Source organism: Danio rerio, chromosome 25 (assembly GCF_052040795.2).
Source record: "Danio rerio strain M-AB ecotype USA chromosome 25, GRCz13ab, whole genome shotgun sequence".
NCBI classification, from domain to species: domain Eukaryota; kingdom Metazoa; phylum Chordata; class Actinopteri; order Cypriniformes; family Danionidae; genus Danio; species Danio rerio.
The window spans coordinates 17,549,936-17,572,602 of record NC_141045.1 but is presented as its reverse complement, the minus strand read 5'-3'; the positions used below and the strand labels follow the sequence as shown (position 1 = coordinate 17,572,602).

The following is a 22,667-nucleotide window of genomic DNA, read 5'->3' as shown; positions in this document are numbered from 1 at the left end:
GTGTGGTCAGGAATGCCTTAGGATGTCAATTCAGCTAATATTTGTGCTCTTTCATACCTTCTTCACCACACTCAGCTTGTCGGGAGCATGATCAAACAATGTATCAAAAGCATCACGCTCTGAAAGAGAATATGTGCATGTATAAGACAACAACTAAATGTTTCAAAGAGACCGTGTACTAGGTTAAGTGTATTTGATCAAAAACACAGTAAAAACACTTCTATTATAGTATATTTCGAAAATAAAACAGTTCCCTATAACAGCAAAGTTGAAGTTTAATATTTGGAAAATTAATGTAATACATATTTTTAATTTAAAATAGACATTTAAAATGACACACTAACACACACAAAATGATCAATTTTAATGCATCCTTGATGAAAATAATCAATTTCATTGTGTGTACACTCTCAAAAATAAAGGTACGCAAGCTGTCACTGGGGTGGCATCTTTTCAAGACGTACATATTTGTACTTAAAGGGTCCATATTGGTACCTCAAAAGTGTATATTAGTACCTAAAAATTTTAAGAGGAACACTTTTGTACTTTTTAGGTACTAATATGTACCCTTAAGGTATTAATATAGACCTTTAAGGTACAAATTTGTACCTTTTGGAAAGGTACCACCCCAGTAACAGCTCCTGTACCTTTATTTCTGAGAATGTAGTATGTAAATGATAGAAATTTTCTGTATACTTACCATGCCTTCCAGATAATGCCCTATAAACATAAAAATACATTTATTAAAATATGATAAAAAAACACAAGTACACTGTTAGAAAACAAAAATGTATATACAAGATTATTCTGCCCATATCAGAGATTTTACAATTAACTGGTAACGATTTATAATGAACAATAAATTTAAATATTTCACATTTAAATGGCAGTCATTTATTATTTAGGTAACCTTTAAAAAGCCCCATAATAATTAAATTTAAATAAATAATATTATATAATAATATAATCAATAATAATAATATATAATCAAAATACATTACTTAGAATATATAGCAAAAAATAAAATAAACAATAAACACACACACACACACACACACACACGTTTTATTTTAATTAAACATATTGATATAAGTTTTTGGAAATGTGAAAAATGTACTTGTAAATGTAAATTTTTATGCTTAATTTCAGAATATTATTAAAAACTGATCAACAGAAATTGATTAGTTTATCCGTATTTGTAAAAATTTTAATAAGGGTTAATCATTTCAAGTTATACATTTAATTATGGATGCACAGTAGCCAAGTTTCCATCCAAGGATTCAAATTAGATGTATGTGCAAAACTAGAATATTGCATAAAAGACGAGCAAATAAAGCAGCGTTTCCATCAAATGAGTCAAAGAGAACAAAATCGATTGATTAACCAGGGCCAAATATCAACAGTAAAAAAGAAATTTGCTTGGGTAGGAGAAGCTGCGTGAATTTTTTCTTCATTTAATAAACGCCTCAGAAAACAATATGACACACAGTGAATACGTAATTAATAATAAAGAAACACTAATACTAAAGTGGTTAAGGTGTTTTAGAATAACCAAAATAAACATTTGAGATGTTTTACAATGCAGTCAGCCTGCTGGTTTGTCCACTCACCGACATTTTTACCATCACAACAAAATTACATGACACTTTTAATGTACATACTGGAGTTTGTTTGGTAAATGTGTTTCATTTTTGTGCATTTTCAAAATAAATGTGTATCTTGGCATTTCAACCAACTGATTTTTATGTGCATATCCACAATGCAAAAAAAAAGCATAATCGTGTCCAATAAATCTTCTGATAAAGAATTAAACGGAAAAATCAGCATCAACCAATATGGAATATTGTGCCAATATGCCTTACTTTTAGCATCACATATCAATTACAAATCTACAAGTGTTTGTTATGTAAAACACACACATAACAGTTCACAATCAAACATCGGTATCTACATTGTCCAAAATAAGCTACAATTGTTAACATAATCGGAATACTGTGAATTCCTACTTCTCATTCATCTATTATAAAACAATGGGAGGTATTGAATTTCTGCTAATGCTACGCTTGCTGAAATCCAGGTGCGAAAGGCGGCTGTCATTTGAGCATGTGGAAGGGTGATCAAATTGATCGGGCAAGTCTGGGACAGCCCTGGACAGTGCTTTCTCCCCATGAGGCCCCCCCTCCTCCTCACTCTCTAATCACTCCTGCCAGCCCTCAGCCTGGGCAGCCGCTATACTGTGTGTGATAACAGCCTCGGGAAGTCCACAAACACACACACGTGCAAAAACACACACTTATCTCCCCAGCTGCCAGGTGCCTGCTGGACGACTCTGTAGTCAGCTGTGCACATATGTGTGTGTGTGTGTGTGTGTGTGTGTGTGTGTGAGAAACAAAACAGCGGCAAAGCTAATCCAAACACCATCTTGTAATCAGTGATCCACCGCAGAATGATGGAAACATATGAAAGGAGTCTTCATAAAAGGGGTGGAAGATTATTAAAGGCTGATATTGACACTTAGTAAAATGACGTTTGCTGTTTGTTCAAACTACTTATTTAAACAATTGTTGGGATTTTTTTTTTTGGGAGAACTTAATTGTTTTATGTTCGATCCACTCGTAAAAACTAACAAGTTTAACTATTTCCTTTATTAATTCCTTCATGTTGTCCCAGGACAAATCGATTGTGTGGAACCCAGCATTGTTGTTGTTTACAGAGATTGCAGTTACGTACTCTGTGTTGCCTGTGATCTCCTCCATAACTTGACGGGACTGAAGAATTCCCTCACGTTTCTAAGATAAAACAAATAAGAAAGCACATGTCAGAAATTTATAGAAATTTGAAGTGTTCGCCTATGAAAATATCTGTGATGAGAAAACAGCACAACATGAAACATAAGATGAAGACAGTGATAACAGAATTCTCAAGCTTTTTATTTTTCAATAAATTTCCATTACTTTACAAGTTATTATCAGTGATTAAAGTTTAACGATACACAAGAATGATTTTTTATAATAAACTCAAATGTTTATAAGATTTATTCATTTAAATGGTAATTCTACAATTCTTACATTGAGTTGGAATGATGAAATTCAACAGAACTTTCTTTAGGAAAGTAACATTTAAATTTGTATAAGAGATTTTATAAGAATATTTACATTTAATAAAAAAGTTTTATTAGAAATAATGCTAATATTCCTTAAGAACTTTAAGGAACCTTTAGAATATTCTGTAAGAAATGTTTATAAGAATTTTAAGTAATTATAAAAGGATGCTAACATTCTAGAATATCTATAAGAAATTTGGAATTCTAAATATTTTTGAAAAATGTGTCAATTCTATAAAACATTCTATAGGAACATTCGATTATGGGCATCAATTCTCAAAGAACATTTCTGATTATTCAACATTTACATTCTATTAAAATGATGAAGTCCTACAGCAGGGGTGACCAAACTCGATCCTGGAGGGCCGATGTCCTGGAAAGTTTAACTCCAACCCTAATCAAACACACCTGAACCAGCTAAACAAGCTCTTACTAGATATACTAGAACGTTTCTGGCAGGTGTGTTGAAGCGAGTTGGAGATAAACTCTCCTGGACACCGGCCCTCCAGGGCCGAGTTTGGACACCCTTGTACGTTTTAAGAAAACATCAATTCTATAAGAAACCTCTGTAAAAATTGTACAATGTTTACATTTTATCAAAATGTATTGGTTTAAGTGTTGATTAGCTGTTTAGTTATAAATGTTTATAAAATGATTTTATAAAAATGGTAACATTTAATAAGAAAATTAAAAGAGAAATAGTCTAACAACCTTCTCTGAGAATTCAAGAAGTTTTGAAATTCTGTAAGAACATTCTTGAATATTATTTAAGAACATTGTAAAAGAGCTTCAATTCTGTAAGAATGTTCTAAAAAAAATTGCCATATAGTTGAATTGAATAAGCATGTATTTGGACTGTGGGGGAGTAGCAACAACATCCTAAATTAATTATAAAAGGATGTTTACATTCTAAAAGAACATTCTTTAAAAACTATTTAATGTTTACATTCTATAAAAACTGTTTTGAAGAATGTTTCAATTCTATAAAACATTCTACAGAAACATTCTATTAGAGTATCAATCCTAAAATAATATGTCAGAGTTTTCTACAATGTTTACTATTAAAAACCCAAATAAATTATGTCCTACAGAGTATTTTAAGAACATTAAATTTTTTTTTTTAAAAAGTGTGTAAAAATTATACAATGTTTTGTTACATTTTATTTGAGATTTTTAAAGAATGTTTAGGTTTTACAAGAAAATGAGATGAAAATATGTTTACATTTGTTAAGAACATTCTATAAGAATTAAATAGAACATTCTTACACTAGTGGTATGCGGGCTTCCTTCTAGTGGTACGTGGAGGAATCAATTATGTCATATGTACATGCTACATATTACAAAATTTATTGAAAAATGATTTGTATATGAATATGATGACATACAGCCTATAATTATGAGGTCCAGGCAACATTTCTAAGTGTTGATGAACAGGCTACTATATGTTAATTCTTTACATTTAAGTACAGCAGTTGTATTTTTACCTTGTAATAACAGTAACCTACCATTTTTAACTTTTAAAAGCACATTTTAATTTAAATGTTGACGTTTTTAGTTTTTTTTTTTTTGTTTACATATAAGCACAGTACAGTCTTAACATTCAGACTATTTATAATGTTTAAAGTGGCTGACAATAATAAATATTCTTAATAATAGTAATTAATCTGCCACGTTTTTGAACTGTGCAGAGCTGTAGTTGCTTAATTTGGTCTACTACGCTACTGTATTTCAATACTGCTCATTTTGGTGGTACTTGGAGAGAATTTTTTTTTCAGGAGAGAATATTTTTTTCAGAAGTGGTACTTGATGAAAAAAAAGTTTGAGAATCGCTATTCTAGAATATCCTGTGAGAACATTGTAACAATAACATTCATACATTCATTTTCTTTTTGGCTTAGTCCCAAATTATTATTATTAATCAGGGGTCACCACAGTGAATTGAGCCACCAACTTATCCAGCATAGGTTTTTCCCAATGGATGCCCTTCCAGCTGCAATTCAACACTGAGAAACACCCATACACTCTAGCATTCACTCACATACACTACGGCCTATTCAGCTTATTCAATTCACCTATATCGCATGTCTTCGGACTGTGGGGGAGTAACAATAACATTCTAAAATAATTATAAAAGATGTTTACATTCTAAAAGAACATTCTATAAAAACTATTTAATGTTTACATTCCATAAAAACAGATCTGAAGAATGTTTCAATTCTCCAACACATTCTATAGGGACATTCTATTAGAGTATCAATTCTGTCAGATGTTCCTACAATGTTTACAATTAAAGTCTATTAAATTATAGTTTCTGCAAAACAGTCTTTAGGTAAAAAATACTTAATGTTCACATGTTTTAAGGACATTCTTTGAAAATGCATAAATTTGAGATTTTAAAAGTACATTTATATTATATAAGAAAATTCTATAAATTAAAAATATATGAAAAAATCTAGAAAATATAAATCTAGAAATAATGTTTACATTCTTTAATAACATTCTATAAATTCTCCAGAAGGTTCTGTAAGATTTGTAAGAACATTCTATAATGTTTATATTTGAATTCTAAGAATATTAATTCTATAAAACATTCTATTAAGAGTTCCAAATCTGAAAGAACCTTTTTGATTTTTCCTTGACAATAGAAACCAAAGACTATAAATATTTGTATTTAATTCAGTATAGAAAGAAACAACATATTTAAAGTCATATCTCCACATCTACCACTATAATGGCAAAGATTTAGGAACAGTTAGTGAAAATCCCAGTCTAAAACTACATACCTGAACCACAACCACCTGAATAGACACATGGTCAGGCAGTCTTATTGGAGCTCTGAAGTGCTGTGAGAGTGCCACCAGCAGGTGAAGGATGGCCACTATGCTCTTAGCGTGAACGGCTAGAGAACATTTCAAGAAAACAAAATAGATTACTTCAAAGAGTTAACATTCCCTGGCTTCACTTGAATGAATTAAAACCAGTATTGGCACAAAACAAGCAGAGATGTCGCCTCAGCTCGGCGAATTGTTACTTAAGGATTGATTTCCGCTTCCATTTAATACGAAAATCAATGGTGCATAAATCTTTCTGCCTCATAAAACAACCTGCAATCTCTTTAGCGTCTCTTCCACATAAGAAGAGGGACGGAAATCCTCTAAAAGACACTGTTACATCACCTTAAGTGTTTTCCAAGCCTTTGAAGCTCAAAGCTACAAGGAACACACATCAATAGTGCTTTAAACAGACGTTACTTTGTTGCAAAGCTGTTTTTGGGCAGCACAGCATGTCTAAGTAGACACTTTAAAGTAACACTCCTCTTTTTGGAGGGGGGGGGGGTGGTGGTGGGGGTAGTAGTAGGCTCATTTTACAAATCCCTTTGAGTTAAAGATTAGAGTTTAACTATTGCGTTTTCCTATTTAAAGCTTGTACCAAGACTGAAGTACAATTATCTCTATAATCTCATTTTGGTTATGGATATTACATATCAGAAGCAGCCATACATGCAAAAAAAAAAAAAAAAGTAGAAATCTGGATTTACAGACATCAATAGAACAGCGCACAGACGAAAAAACAACACACAAAACAAAACAAAAAGACTCATTCAAATTCATATGAAAGCTAGTAAAGTTCATAGACAAACTTTATGGTGTCTTGAGAAAGCCTCTGAAAGTTTGAAGTAGTTTCAAAGTGGAAATAATTGAAAAAAAAATTAGGTTAACATGTTTCTAGTTTGGGTTAGCTTGTTTCTTGCTAGGCAGTGGTTGCTGGGGTAATCTGGATGGTTGCTAGGTTGTTCTAAGTGGTTGCTAAAGTGTTGCTAGGAGGTTGCTAAGGCATTGCTAGTGGTTGTTAGAGTGTAGCGAGGCGGTTGCTAGAGTGTTCTGAATGGTTGCTAAGCAGTTTCTAGGCTGTTCTGAGTGGTTGCTAAAGTGTTGCTAGGTAGTTGCTAAGGCATTGCTAGAGGTTGTTAGGGTGTAGCTAGGCAGTTACAAGGGTGTACTGAGTTGCTGCTTAGGCATTGCTAATGTGTTGCTAGGCGGGTGCTTGGGTGTTCTGAATGGTTGCTAGGCAGTTGCTAAGGTGTTCTATGTCGTTGCTATGGTGTTGCTGGTGGTTGTTAGATTGTGGCTAGGTCGCTAAGGTGTTCTATGTTGTTGCTAAAGTGTTGCTAGGTGGTTGCTAGGGTGTTTTGCGTGGTTGCTAAAGTGTTGGTAGGTAAATTCTATGTTCTGAGTGGTTATTAAGGCATTGCTAGGTGGTTGTTAGGGTGTTCTGAGTAGTTGCTAGGCAATTGCTAAGGCATTGTTAGGTAGTTGCTAAGGTGTTGCTAGGCCGTTGCTAAGGTGTTGCTAGGGTGTTCTAAATGGTTGCTAGGCGGTTGCTAGATTGTTCTGAGTGGTTACAAAGGCATTGCTAGGTGGTTGCGAAAGTGTTGCTAGCGTGTTGCTAGGCGGTTGCTAGGGTGTTCTGAGTTGTTGCTAAGGCGTTGCGAGGTGGTTACTAGGGTGTTCTGAGTGATTGCTAAAGCGTTGGGAGGTGGTTGCTAGGTGTTCTGAATGGTTGCTAAGGCGTTGCGAAGTGGTTGCTAGGGTGTTCTGAGTGGTTGCTAAAGCGTGGCGAGGTGGCTGCTAGGGTGAAATAACAAGGAAAAACGGAATCAACTACATAATAGAAAAACTATCAAAACTCTTCTGTCATTTTTGAGTGTAATGCTAATGGTGTAATCTGATTCAATGATTTATGCTAAGCTAAAAGTGCTCTTGCTAGACACACTGAATGCATTCAAAAATCTGGTTAACTCTGAAGGAAAGAGCCTATTTCCAAAAAATGGTGGAGTGTTCCGTTATGTCTAATCAAAATAATTCCAAATTTTACAGCACATAACCTTGGATTTGTCTATTTTAGGATCATTTAAAAGAGTCGTGCTGAAGACCTACAGTCGACGTTCCACTTGATGCTCCTGGTAGAGACCTTCAGGGCGTCATTGATCCTCTCCAGAACCGTCTGCAGCTTCTGCTTCTGGGCGATCTCAGATTGGGTCACCTCTGCCACATTCAGCTTCTCACCTTCGAGCTTTTCTACAGAATGGAAGCACAAGTCTAAATCAGAATCGACATGAGGGGAAGAAAGAGGAGTCGAGGAAAAACTTTCTCTGCTTTTCAGTCAAATACACATCTCTGTAGAACAGTTAGAAAATGTTAACTGAGTAAAATAAATACTACATTATTAATTTAAAGTCTAGTCTCGCTTTCTAAAATAAGCACTACATAATCAACTAGAAGCAGCCGTACATTTGAAATAAAAGTAATGGTTCACTCGCGTGTTTCTTTATTCTGTTGAAGACTAAAGAAGATATTTTGAAGAAGGTTAAAAACTTGTGACTCAATGGTTACAGCTTTTCAGCTTTCTTCAGTACATCTTCTTTAGTCTTCAACAGAATAAAGTAAGTCAAACAGGTTAAACCAAGTAAAGGGAGAGTAAATGATGACCAAATTTTTGGGTGAACTATCCCTTTAAATGTACTAAATGAATGAAGTGGTCATGTACTCAAATAAACAAAGTATAATCAATCAGAAGTAGCCATTGATTGAAATAAACACTGTATAAGTAGGTCGGGTTAAAATCGAAATGAAATTTTAAATGCGATTAGGCAAAGCAGTGATAGTCATGCACATCAAGCACAGTTCTTTGATCACTAGTTGAGGCTTGTACACACCGGGAAGCTTTTCGTTTGAGCTTATCGTCAGCATTTTTCGAGATGTTTTTCCGGATTCAAACCCAAGCGATTTTCACTGGCGTCGAGCAGAAGAGTATGCAAAATCACTCGTCACTTGACGTTAGATGGCGCTACACAACTTTAAGCTTCTGACACCCGCTTGGAACACGGAAGACAAAGACAGAAAGTTGACACGCTTGTTGTTAAGGTTACTGGCGATTCGAACAAGCATGGATGGTTCAAATAGCAGCTCCAGCTCTAGCGATGAGGAAATGATTATTCAATTTCAATTCAGCTTTATTTGTATAGCGCTTTTACAATGTAGATTGTGTCAAAGCAGCTTCACATAAATGGTCATAGTAACTGGAACAGTGTAGTTCAGTTTTTAGTGTTTAAGTTCAGTTCAGTTTAGCTCAGTTCAGTGTGATTTAAAATCATTACTGAGAGTTCAAACACTGAAGAGCAAATTCATCGATGCGTAGCTCTACCAATCCTGAACCATGCGAGCCAGTGGCGACAGCGGAGAGGGAAAAAAAACTTCACCTGATAGGAGTGAAGAAAAAAACCTTGAGAGAACCAGACTCAGTTGGGCACAACCATTTTAATTTCTCCGCTGGCCAAAAGTCTTGTGCAGAGCTTCAGTCACCGTGGTTATTGATTATTGTTCACCAGAGCAATAAGCAGCTCCACGTTCAGTATCGTCTCTGGGCATCTTTTTCAATGTGTGCTCGCATTGACAGTTTTGCCAATCTAATTGGTGGAGAAGGTTTTGATACGGAGCGTCAAAACAAAAAAACGAGCACAAGGCATTTATTCGAAAATTATGGTTTTACGCCTGGTGTTTTGCTTCTTGGTGTGCATGATCACATTGGCGCCCTTTATTTAGTCCTGAGGCAATAAACGTTGACGGAAAACATAAGGAAAAAGCGTCCCCATGTTAACAGGCCTTAAATCTCATTAGAAGGCCAGAGGGTGCTCCTGCATGATAACTCTCCAAATTTCCACAAAGACAAACACCAGAAACAGAGAGTCTAACACTGTTGCAGATTCCAAAATCACATACTTCCATATATTACGCAAAACAATAATAAAAACAGTATGTGAGCAAAGTAGTATGAACAAATTCAAGGAATTCAAAAAACAGTAAGCGTTCGGATGAGCTACTACTTCCACTGAGAATCTGAAGTGCGCATCCGATGGAAGCTGGAAGTGAAGTGATGCAACTTATGCGGGTAGGTCTAAGTTCCATTCACTCGCATTCATAATATATAGAGCATATTTTTATAATGGCTGTTTAGCAAACTCAAATTCAAATGTAGTACCTACTGAGTAGTAGGTGATTTCGGATGCAGTCAGTGTACATGTGTAACTACATGTAACGTGACGCTTCAATGCATTATAACAGTTCTCATTTTCCACGTTACAAGGAGTTTTTCTCCTAACCATCCACAACAGCGACACCTGAAAATTCTATTTTAGAAACAGTTTCTATTTCTTAAATGTCGTTGTTGAACAACTGCATAAACTAGTATGAAAATGATCAGCCCTCAGGTGCTGACTATATGCTTTATTCATGCAAGTTTGAATACATTTTTTTCTGTGACATTTATACCGAAAAAGTATTAGTTATAGATAGACCTCAGATCATAAAAATAATAAACTAAATAGCTAACATATAGTTTAAAAATGAAAATTAGAACTGTTACTCAAAATAAATATCAGTCACTCAGAATGTACTTTTAATAATGTTAAAGAGGTTTAACGTGTATTAATTAGATTATAAATCTTACCATGTTTTATTTTGTATTTTAATGTTTCTGTCGTGTCATGTCTGCTCCAGACAGACAAATTGTTTGGTGTGTAATTTTGTAGTTAGGACATGGTGTTAACTGCTTTCATTAATTCAATGTGACAATTAATCACACTATGACAAAAACAACTCACAGAAGGATTTAATTCAAACACAACTAAATTATGAAGTGAGTTTTAAGTAAAAACCTTGTTATAGCTGTTGTTTTCATTTAGCAGCATTTACTACTGCAGACTGATTATCATAATTTCATTATCAGCCAGTTAAATCAACTTTGATTAGTAATGTGTCATTTTTCATTTTCATTTAGTCTGTGAACTACAATGCCGCTGTAAGCACCTGTTGGAGAACTTTAATAGCCGCGTTTCCACTATCGCGCCTAAAACGAGTGAGCCAAGGCCAGTGGGGTTTTCACTGTCACTTCCGGGGCCTAATCGGGCCAAAGTGGGGCTTTCTTGGGGCCAGCGGCTGGCCTTTTTCGGCCCACCGAATACCTATGGGGGAAAGTCCAAACACAGAATGTGCTCTATATCCTCAAACAACTGTTTATGTTTTTATATGACGTGGTTAAATTTATAAATTAAACTTTAAATGAAGAGCTTTAGTGAATAGCTGCCGAGCGCAACAAATATGGCTATATTTTAATCTCTTGTGCTGAAAACTTAACACGACTTCTATCAAAACGAGGATGTTATAAAATACATGCCATATCGAGTTATAAAGGAGAATTACTGTGGCTTTATATTATGGATGTGTGTGCTCTCTGTGTTTGGTCCCTCCGTTAGTGGAGAGAGCAATACATGCACAATGCCAACAGTCGGTCGGCGAGTAAACAAATGTAATAAATGGAAATACACAGGTCTGTGCGTATAGACATTTCATGTACTGCTGTACAGTAACGTGTCGTTTGTTTGTTTCGGTTGTCTTCATTTTAATGGTTTCGTTTCGTGATGATTCTATGGTGTGCTTTATCTGCTTGATTCTCGCTGAAGTGGGCGGGTTGTGTGACGTTTGATTCGGGGACGTTCTGTGGGCGGTGTTTGCGTGACGCGCTGTGAGCTACTAGCCCGACAGTGGAAACGCGACATGATTTCAGCCTCATTTCTCAACCTCCCGGGCTATTGGCCCGGCCCGGCCCGATTAAAGCCCTGGCTCGCAATGGCCCGATAGTGGAAATGCGGCTAATGGCAAAATGTGCATGAAAATCGACCAGAATAATTACCCAGCTCCATGTATAAACAGCCTGAAACAGCCATATAGTAAAATTAGCCGTATATTAAAACCAATAGGGTGAAATAAAACCTGCACAACTAATTAGAGGAGGTCAAGAAGCAAAATAAACTCTATATAACCAATCTGAATCACCAATATGGTGAAATAAACGCTACACAACCAATTAGAAGCAGTCAAGAAATAAAATAAACTCTATATAACCAATCTGAATCACCAATATGGTGAAATAAACACTACACAATCAATTAGAAGCAGTCAAGAAATAAAATAAACTCTATATAACCAACCTGAAGCATCAATATGGTGAAACAAACCCTACACAGGCAACTAGAACTCGTCAAGTAGTAAAATAAACATTTTATAATCAATCTAAAGTACCAATATGATAAAATAAACACTACACAACCCACTAGAAACAGTCAAGAAGTAAAATAAACACTCTATAACCAATCAAAAGCACCAATACCATAAAATAAACACTACAGAACCAATTAGAAGCAGTCAAGAAATAAAATAAACTCCATACAACCAATCATTAGCACTAATATGGTGAAGTAAACACTACACAACCAATTAGAAGCAGTCAAAAAATAAAATAAACACTATATAACCAATCTGAAGCACCAATACCATGAAATAAACACTACACAACCAATTAGATGTGGTCAAGAAGTAAAATAAACACTATATAACCAATCTGAAGCACCAATATGGTGAAATAAACAATACACAACAAATTAGAAGCAGTTAAGAAGTAAAATAAACAATATATAACCAATCATTAGCACCAATAGGGTGAAATAAACACTTCACAATCAATTAGAAGCAGTCAAGTGAAATAAATACTATAAAACCAATAAAATAACCACCAAACATACACACTATGACCAAATGTAATAAAATAGACATTATACAACAACTGGAAAGCAACCATCCTGTAAAATAACCTCTATAATTCCAATAAAAAGAAAACAAACACAATAAAATCAAATCAAAACCGGCAATTAGTTAATCAAACAATTAACTAGTAAAAAAAAAACTCTCCATCAGAAGCGTCTATATAGTACAGAGAGACAAAGACTTTTTACCGAAGAGCTTCTGGAGAACCTGACCATCATAGAGATCTTCAGCCAGGTCTTTCACAATGATCCTTTCGCCAACCAGAACATCATTGATCCAGTCGATGAGCACCTAATTTATACAGAATTATAGGTTCATTATTTTAAAACAAGACAATAACAAACAAATGATGACATTTTTGGCTTTCAGAACGAACCTTCATGAGCTCCTGGAGTTTGCGGTCACTTTTCGAGTTGGGATCCACCATGGTGCGCACTTCATTTTCTTCTGTGAAAGAGACAGACAGACAGGACATTGAAATAAAAAAAAAGAGAAGTGGAAAGTGTAAGGGATTATTATTAACCAGAGGGGGCATCAGTTGAAGAATATGGGCTACAGGTTTGTTACCTAGCATGATATCCTCAGGATGAAGCTCAAAAGGTGTGGGACTCAGGGGGAGATTAATGGCGTTCATCCCCTCCTCCTGCAGCTCCGATACTACAGGAAACAGGACACATTGGGTGAGAGATAACAAATTATTTCTGAATACAGTGACCTCAAAAAAAAAGAAGTGTTTTTTCCTCATGATATTGCTGTTTCTAATTAAATTATGTTCTTTTAAACTTCTGAATTCAAAAACTTTACATTGCCAACATAGCTAAGACTGCTCTGTGTCTGCTTAAAATTACAGCAATAAAGACGGTATAGTGGCGGTGGAATTCTGTATTTTTACTTTAAAACTTTTACTTCATTACTTCAATTAATGATTCATCAATACAAAAGATCCACTCAGACCAGACTACAGAAAATATTTTAATGATTCAAGTGATCCACCCAGAGTGACCGTGCAGTGATTAAACAACGGATTCATATGATCCTAACAGAAAGAGTCTCCAATTATCAAATGACTGATTCAAATATTCCACTCAGAGGGAGTCTCCAGTTATCAAATGACTGATCGGCTTAGTCCCTTTATTAATCCGGGTTCGCCACAGTGGAACGAACTGCCAACTTATCCAGCAAATTTTTACGCAGCGGATGCCCTTCCGGCGGCAACCCATCTCTAGGAAACACACACACACACACACACACACACACACACACACACACACACACACACACACACACACACACACACACACACACACACACACACACCCACACACACACCCACAATGGACAATTTAGCCTACCCAATTCACATGTACCGCATGTCTTTGGACTGTGAGGGAAATCGGAGCACCCGGAGGAAACCCACGCGAATGCAGGGACAACATGAAAACTCCACACAGAAACGCCCACTGAGCCGAGGCTCGAACCAGCGACCCAGCGACTTTCTTGCTGTGAGGCGACAGCACTACCTACTGCGTCACTGCTTCGCCCCGAATGACAATTCAAAATCAGTCAAAATGATCCACTCTGAGGAAGTCTGACTCAGAGGGAGACTCTAAATAAAAATTCAGTGATTTAAATGATGCACTCAAAGGGAGTCTCCAGTTGTCAAATAACTGATTTAAATGATCCACTCAGAAAGAGTCTCCAGTTATTAATTGACTAGGTGCGTTTGACCTCATACAGCGCTGCGTAGATCTATTGAAATCTGTCTAAAAGCATTGCCTGATGGTTAGAAAGCTTGTCCGGATTGACGCTACGCGACCACGCCACATGACTTTTACATGTGGCATCAAAGTACCGTGACAGCGGTTCAAGATCAGACGACTAATTCAGCTAGTGTAGCTTCTGAAGAGCGACTGCTATAGCTGCTATGATGACACCGATATTACACGATTGGCCGAGTTCACCCCATGACAACAACCATGTGTGTTGCGGGTTTATTATTGGACAAATTCCAATTCACAAATCTCAAAGCAAACAATTAACTTTTTATATCCTCTCTGTCTTGTACACATCATGCTTATTAAAAGATTACAAATATTTTACCGCTGTATCACATTTTGTTAAATAATTTGGTTATAAAGGCTAGACTATTTGCTTTTAGACTTTTTATACAGACTATTTAATGCATTCAGCTCCATGAACAATTTAAATGCTATATTTTAGTGTATAACCTAAATATTAACTCAAATAAGTCTTGCAGACTTGTAATAAAATAATTATCATTCTTGATCCTGCCACCCTAAAGGTTTACTAATAAAATAAAAGTTAAAGAACTATTTTATGAAATATCATATAATATCATATATACATGACAGACTTTGTAAGTGGAAAAACTAAGCGTTTTACTAGCAAGAAAACAGTTAAACAGTGCATCTACAGGGTGAGAATGAGAGATGAGCCTCCATATTTTTTACTTTCACTTTCACTCTATGGAAATGTGTTGTACGCACAGACATCCATTGGCCTATAAATGATTAGGTTCTTTTGTTTAGCGCAAAGATTTGATTTAAAACTATTTCTAAATTCAGTTTTAATTTCCAGCAAACGAATAAATGAACAATAATAACCAAGTGTGCTCAAAAAAGTTGTATCCTAATACACATGCTGAGCCCCATATGGTCTGAAACAGGTGGGCAAATCTAAGCTTGTATTTAATAAAACAAATATAAATATGGATATAATAAATAATACTGCTAATAATAATGATATTATACAAAAGCAAATTGTTTTGAATAAACTGAAAAAGCCTCCCGAGATGAAGAAGGCATGAAAGTATGGCTTTTTATATTTGTGTAGGCTAGAAAATACTACTGTTTTAATATTTTAATCCTTTATATTTATATCCTTATTATATCCTATTTATATCCTTAATATTTTCATTCTTTTTCATATGTAAAGATATTTGCATATTGCTATAAATCTGCAATGTGTAAGCAAGGCGCACAACTAAAGCGTTCTACACTGGACTTTAGACCGGCTTTGTTCTGGTCTATTGAACAATCTGTTATAGTTTCTCAAAATAGCAACGCGCCAATGCGCCTCAACATGCCTCCTTTTTTAGACCAGAATACCTATGGGTATATATATATGAGCGCAAATGCATTTGCTATTGAAACAGCATGGCGCAATACGTCAAAACGACTCTTGTGCCAAGCTGAAACTAGATAACAACATTAGTGTCACGTCTTGCGCCACATTGCGCCGGGTGTATGATAGGGCCCGAAGTGTCCAGTTATCAATTGACTAATTCAAAATGATTCACTCGGAGGGAGTCTCCAAATAAAAATTAAATGATTCATATGATCTTTTTAGAGGGAGTCTCCATGTATCCATCGACTGATTCAAATGATCCAAACAAAAGGATACTCCAGTTATCAAATGATCCAAACAGGAAGAGTCTCTAGTTATCAACTGACTAATTCAAATGTCTCCCACAATTCAATAAATTTTTAAATGGATTATAAAATAACATTGAGAGCTCAAGTTGCTATTTGAGAATTTTAGGATTTATTATTGTTAAGGAAAATAATATAAAGGTCACAGCTGTCAGATGTTTGTCAAGGTTGTAGTACCTGTATACAGTTGAACTTGTTGTATAAATGCATTTACGCCAACTCTGAGCAGCGATAAAGTAAAACGTAAAAGTCTTAGATACCTAATTGGCACTTCAAAAGCTTCTTTGCTGTGTAAAGTCGGCATTAAAACAGTTCCGCAATCGAATAGCAGCACTCTGGCTTCATGGCTCACAATTTCAGAAGAAATGTAAAAAAAAATAAAAAATCCTACATTTATTAAAGACATCAGAAAAAGTAAACATTCTCAACATCCTCCGGGAAACAATCTAGCTCTTCACTCTCTACAGCAACGCAGCATGCATTGTAGTGTGCAGCGCTGATTATGGGGATGCGAACATCCTGTGCTGGATTCCAGAGGCCTCCTATAGAGGACGAGATCCTATTAATCAACACCCTCTCCACCTCACGCACAGCTGCTCTCCTGCTGCCTCTTCTCACTAATGTGGGGGAGCTTTCAATCCAGAGTCATGACAACAGTGTCATGTATCTTTAAATACAAAGAGTGCTAAAGTTCAGTTGGTTGACTGGGTGCATATATGTAAGAGCATTCAAATTTCACATCATTAATATGGTAGCCAACGTTATCATGGATATTAATGTCATAACGGCTTTGTTCTAATGACCAAAAATGTGTCACATATTCTAGCAATTCTGTACATAAAAATGAACAAATAACTTAAATTTTCAGCTATATGCAATTTTGTGACAATGTAAACATGGATCCCTGAATTTTGGAATTATTTCATGTACATTGTCGCGATCTAAATTATTACAGTAAGCTGCTCAGTAAGCTGCATTGTCACATCGTTACTAGATTTACCATAAATGATCAAAATCGTGATAATCAATCATGATTTTATTGATAATTACAATTTTAAATGGTAATTCAACCTGTGAAAAGGTTTACAGAATATACCTTGAATCTTCGGTAGTAATGACACTCGTACTACAATTTCTTTAGCAATATCAGGAGTCAGGACGTACTCACACCTTGTACAGCTGCCTTGAACTGCCTTGAAGCGCTCTCGCTCAGCACAGTGGAGATTTCTTTAGTTATATCATTTTAATTGTTTGGAATACAGTGACACGTGGTCAAATATTTCACTGAACAGATCAGCCATTTTTGAAGCTCATAAACAGTCATAAAGTCCTTGTGCTGCAGGTATCAGGAGGTTTGCTAAAGGTGCAGCTGTCATGCAGTGAGGGGTTTGCCTCTTTAATAATCTACAACAGTTTGCGTTCATTGAACAGTAAGATTGATTAATAAATCGGTCCCACTTTATATTAAGTGTCCTTAACTACTATGTACTTTCATCAGAAAATAAATACAATGTACTTACCGTTTATAATGTATTTGAGAACACTTGTGGTGCTTTTGAGGTGGGATAGAGGTTGGGTTATGGACAAGTTTGGTGCCATGGGTAGGTTTAAGGGTGGGTTAAGGTGTAAGGTATGGTCAACAGTGTATTTACAAATGTAATTACAAAAGTTAATTACAGATGTAATTACATACATGTATTTACTGTGTACTTATTCTTGATTAAATACATGTATTTACACAATAAGTACATTGTAACAAACTATTAATTCCTGTGCAAATACATGTTAATTAATACAAAATATAAAGTGGGACCAATAAATCCATATGAAACAGTCCCTTATAAGTCACGTCTCATCTCGTCTTTAGTTTCGGGCTATGGCACACTTTGCACTACATGCGTACCGCATCAAAGCCCAAGTGAACCGTGCTGTGGCACACCTCTTCCAATCGGGCCAGGGCCGGCTAACTGAACAGCATGGATCAGATAGCATAGTGTGGGTGCGCCCTCAGTCAAGACTTACCAAACTTACTGTAGCTGGGTTTCTATCACACTTTGTTAACAAGCATTTTAAATTATCACGTGAGAAATTAGCAATGAAAACACCAAATTTCGAATAGAAGTCAATTGAGGTGGTTTTTAATGCCAGATAATCTGTTGTTGCTATGTTACCAGTATTACAGTAAGCTGCTTTAACAACCTGTTGGAAACACACCTAAGTCGCATGTGGGATTTTTCCTTTTTTAAATAACATTAAAATTACATTAGGATGGAAACCTGACTATTGAGTCTACTAGAAGAGTTTATTTTAAGTCACTTTTCTGCCCTTTAAAAGACTTGCATGTCACTTAAATTCTGGTAGCTACTCTTTGAAATATTATTTCTCGAATTAAAAAGATAGATCCTATCATTTTTAGTCAACTCTGTAATTGCCACAATTTTACCAAAATATTTACATTACATCTTACAATTTTTCCCCAATAAAGAAGCAAACTGCAACATGTTTCTGTTAATTATGTTAACACTTTGTCACTTTTAAAGCCAATCTCACGAGAAAACGTAACTATTTTAGTGGCTAATTTTATGAGTATGTACAATTTTCATTCCGTCACAGCAGAATGAACCACTTTAACTATAGCTACAAAAGTCCTTCAGTGAAGTGCAGTAAGTGAATTTGTCCTTTTGTTGTTTAATTAATAATGATAAAAACAGTCGGCAACAGGAATATTGCGCGCTGTCACTTTAAGAGCAGTGCGGTTCTAGTTTATGGTTTCACTTTCAGGTGTCTTTTGATTCTCAACACGTTTGTTTATTACACAAATGAGGGTTAATATGAATAATCACCGCGTTTAGACACAAATTACACTGATTTATACTTCTGCGTCAAGTGCACACATATGCTATGATGCAGCCTATGTGTGGACGCATAGCCCTCGCCATGGCCGTTCCTCATGCGCAGCTCTGAAAAAAATGTCACTACACGTCGCAACGACGTGTAGCGCAAGTTCTGTGATTGGTCGGCTTGCATAAGTATCAATGCACGGCAATGTGCAAGGCTTGCGCTGAGGGTCACGCTGATCACTTGACACAAAAGTGTAAACCAGGCTTAAGTCCCTTTATTAAACTGGGGTCTTCACAGCAGAATAAACTGCCAACCAATCCAGCATTTGTTTGCGCAGTGGATGCCCTTCCAGCTGCAACCCATCACTCGGAAACATCCATACACTCTCACTCACACACACATACACTACTGACAACTTAGCTTATACAATTCACCTATACCCTATGTTTTTAGACTTGTGGTGGAAACCTGAGCACCTGGAGGAAACCCACACGAACACAGGAGAACATACAAACTCCACACAGAAATACCAACTGACCCAGCTGGGTCTAGAATCAGCAACTTTCTTGCTGTGAAGCGATTGTTTTGATTTTTTACATTTTTCTCAGAACTCAAAGTCTCCATTCTCTGAGCTGAGGGGGGAAATGTCAAAAAGACTGTGAGATATAAACTCACAACTGAATTTACTTTTTCATATTTTACTTCACTCCATGGTAAGAAATAAGCTTCTATATTACCCCGCGTTTAACAATGCTGTGCATAAGCTTTTGACTCTACTAAAGCACAAAAATACCATCATATGTTTGTAAACAGTTAAGAAACACACTAAGTGAACATTCTTGTTTATCTGAAACACAATGCTGAAGTCAGTTAATCTGCTTTGAAAATGTGAGTTACATGCCGGAATGCTGTCTTTGTTTTGGTTCTTTTAACCCACCCAATATGACTTCAGCCAATTATATTTCAGCACTTCGGGTAGCCTTGATGGAAAACAGCGCATTGTATTCATTCATTCATTCATTCATTCAGAAAGGCTCAGAAAAACGAAATGTGACCTCCAGTGGACAGTAGCAGACTCTATAATGAGGCGCAAATTCAGAGTTCCACATGCGGTTATTAATTAGCAAATAGTATAAATATTACGAATGTAAACATTAGGTGAGCAGGTTACATTGTAACCCCGTGTCATAGCAACATGCTATATGATATAGTAATAAGCAATTTGGCTGTTTGCAGCAGACAAAACAGAAATTTAAATACAGCCATTCAGAAGCACAGAATATGAACTCACTCATGAAATGGTAAGGTTTATAATCTAATCTATACATGTTAAACCTCTTTAACATTATTAAATGTACATGCTGAATCACTGATATGTGTTGGTTTGGAGTCGGCCTTTAGGCCTGATCGCCAGACTTGCTCCTGTTGGTTCTCAATCTGGCAACTTGCACTTGCATACCTGGATTAAAACAAATGCAATACATAGTTCAACCACAGGGTGTCAAACTTGCATGCTGCCCCTTTAAAAGGCATTCCTAATTGAAAATTTAAAGCAATATACATAAAAATACAATGTCTCCTAGGTACAAGCCACAAAACAATCCTTATCAAATCAAACCATACAGAAATTTACCTTTAATATAACAATTCTCATCATGTATGTGGGTGAACAAGAAACAGAGAAAGAGCCCGAACTAGAGAATCAGAAGGCTCAGCTGCTTTTTCCTCTAATTCGGTCTTGCTAGAGCTGATGGACGTCGTGCAATCATTACAGAAGTACACTCTGGGAATCGAAAAAAATAACCCAAACCAAACAAACAGAAAAAAATAAATACTCCAATGTAATGGAAAGCACCACAATGTCTAATTTAATTACTAGTAAAGACGACGTCGACTAATATATTTTTATTTGTTAAGAATGTGGATTACAATTAACCTGTTTGGATTATTGTTGGGTATTTCGATCTGGTTTTCTTGTCTGTTCTTGTCTCAAGGTTGAGATGAATCCTTTCTCATTTCTGTACAATAACAATCTCAAGCCTCATCCAGGCAGAATACCTTACATGGCTAGCTGAACTCCGCCAAAGTTGGCTGTTTGCTGAAGCTCAGGAACACTTTATAATGTGCCAACGTCTGATTTCTAGTCTATGAAAAGGCTGAATATTGCTTCTCAACACTGTAATTCAGAGGGTTTGTGTCAGAATGATTTGATGACTCAGTCAATTTCAGGTGTGGTTGAAAAACTATGAAAGATTCGTATAATAATGCCTCCAGGGTGCATACTTTACTGAGCTACTTGGCAAAATGGAGTGCAAAATAAAATAATAATAATAATAAAAAGCAAGCCAAGAATCAAACCAAGCAGCTATGATAAGAATTTTAACATTATAAACTTTGAAGCCAAAAGGTATAAAACAACAACAATGTACTAACTGGCTTTTTAATCAGGGAACGTGGTATAATCCAATAAAGACCTGTTATGAGCACCTAGGTTGTTATTTGATTGTTTTAATCTTTTGTTGAGCCCATCCGTTTGCATTAATGTAAGATGCATTCTGAATCAATTGAACTTGTGGAAGAAAAAAACTACATTTGCAATGATGCTCTACAGAACAATTAAACCAACCAGAGTTGCTACAAACAAAACGAAAAGTTATTTAGCCCTGCCCACTAGCGTGAAGCAAAGCGAATGACATGATCAAATCAATCAATGCTCTCTGAACAATAAAACATTTGTTTGTGTGAGTGTAATAAATGCATATTCTGTAACAAAGTTTAAAAATATTGTTCCTATAAAAAAACTTATTAACATCTTACAACTTTAATTAGAACCCAATAGTTCTCTTATTAAAGCCATCTTAATGCTATGACTGGTCACAATTCTCTAATTGGTGGAGAAGCTCTGCAGTACCCTGGGTAATGTAGTTTTTCCACAAGCAATTGCAATGTTTACCTTTTTGTTATATTGAAATAATGCGAGTTGGTTGCTTTAACAGATGTGTATACAACCAATTAAACATTGTAGGACGGTTTTTAAACGTTTTTAAGTTATAGTTAAAAAAACGACTCAAATTTGGAGAAAACTGATCAAACCTGGAGGGAACGAAGGAACGAATGAAAAAAGGAAGCAAAGAAGGAAGAAACGAAGAAACGAAAGCAGATTTTGGTTTGTAAATAAATCGTACCTGCCGCTAATAAAAAAAAGTTCCAACTCAAATGATCGACTTATTCGTGAGTAAAGCATCGCTACAAGGCGCCACAACCTTTGGAGCGTAAAATTATGTTGTTTACCATTTAATTACTCTTGGTGTTACCTTTGTCAATTATTTTGATGTTTTTATGTTTAACATTTTGATGTTAAATATGTTGACAGTGTAAACAAACGCATTCCTGCACCAGTCCCGAAGAAGGAGAGAATTATTCAGACTTCTGAAAAAGTTGTGTGGAGATTTATGGAGAATATTCTTTCAAACTATATACGAACACATACATAAATATTACTTTAAAACAAAGTATTGGTATATCAAAATTTACAGAAATTTAATATTTGCAAACTGTAAATTTCATATAAACTAATCAGAGCGTTGCAGTCAAATCATCAGGTAATCGTAG

General features: G+C 35.6%; 1 protein-coding gene and 1 long non-coding RNA gene across 2 annotated transcripts in view; both read right to left on the bottom strand.

Annotated features, from left to right (window-relative positions):
* Window positions 1-22,667, bottom strand: part of parvaa (parvin, alpha a) — a 28,563-nt gene that overhangs the window by 5,228 nt on the left and 668 nt on the right. Inside the window, 8 exon segments of the mRNA NM_001002872.2 lie at window positions 58-119; window positions 701-720; window positions 2,731-2,789; window positions 5,887-6,002; window positions 8,041-8,181; window positions 12,951-13,053; window positions 13,139-13,209; window positions 13,330-13,419. Coding sequence (NP_001002872.1) covers window positions 58-119; window positions 701-720; window positions 2,731-2,789; window positions 5,887-6,002; window positions 8,041-8,181; window positions 12,951-13,053; window positions 13,139-13,209; window positions 13,330-13,419 — 662 coding nt within the window.
* On the bottom strand, window positions 17,465-21,062 carry LOC141380943 (uncharacterized). The gene is made up of 2 exons (XR_015526372.1): window positions 18,011-21,062; window positions 17,465-17,974 (listed from the first exon to the last, which is right to left on the bottom strand). It is a non-coding gene; the product is annotated as an uncharacterized LOC141380943 (long non-coding RNA).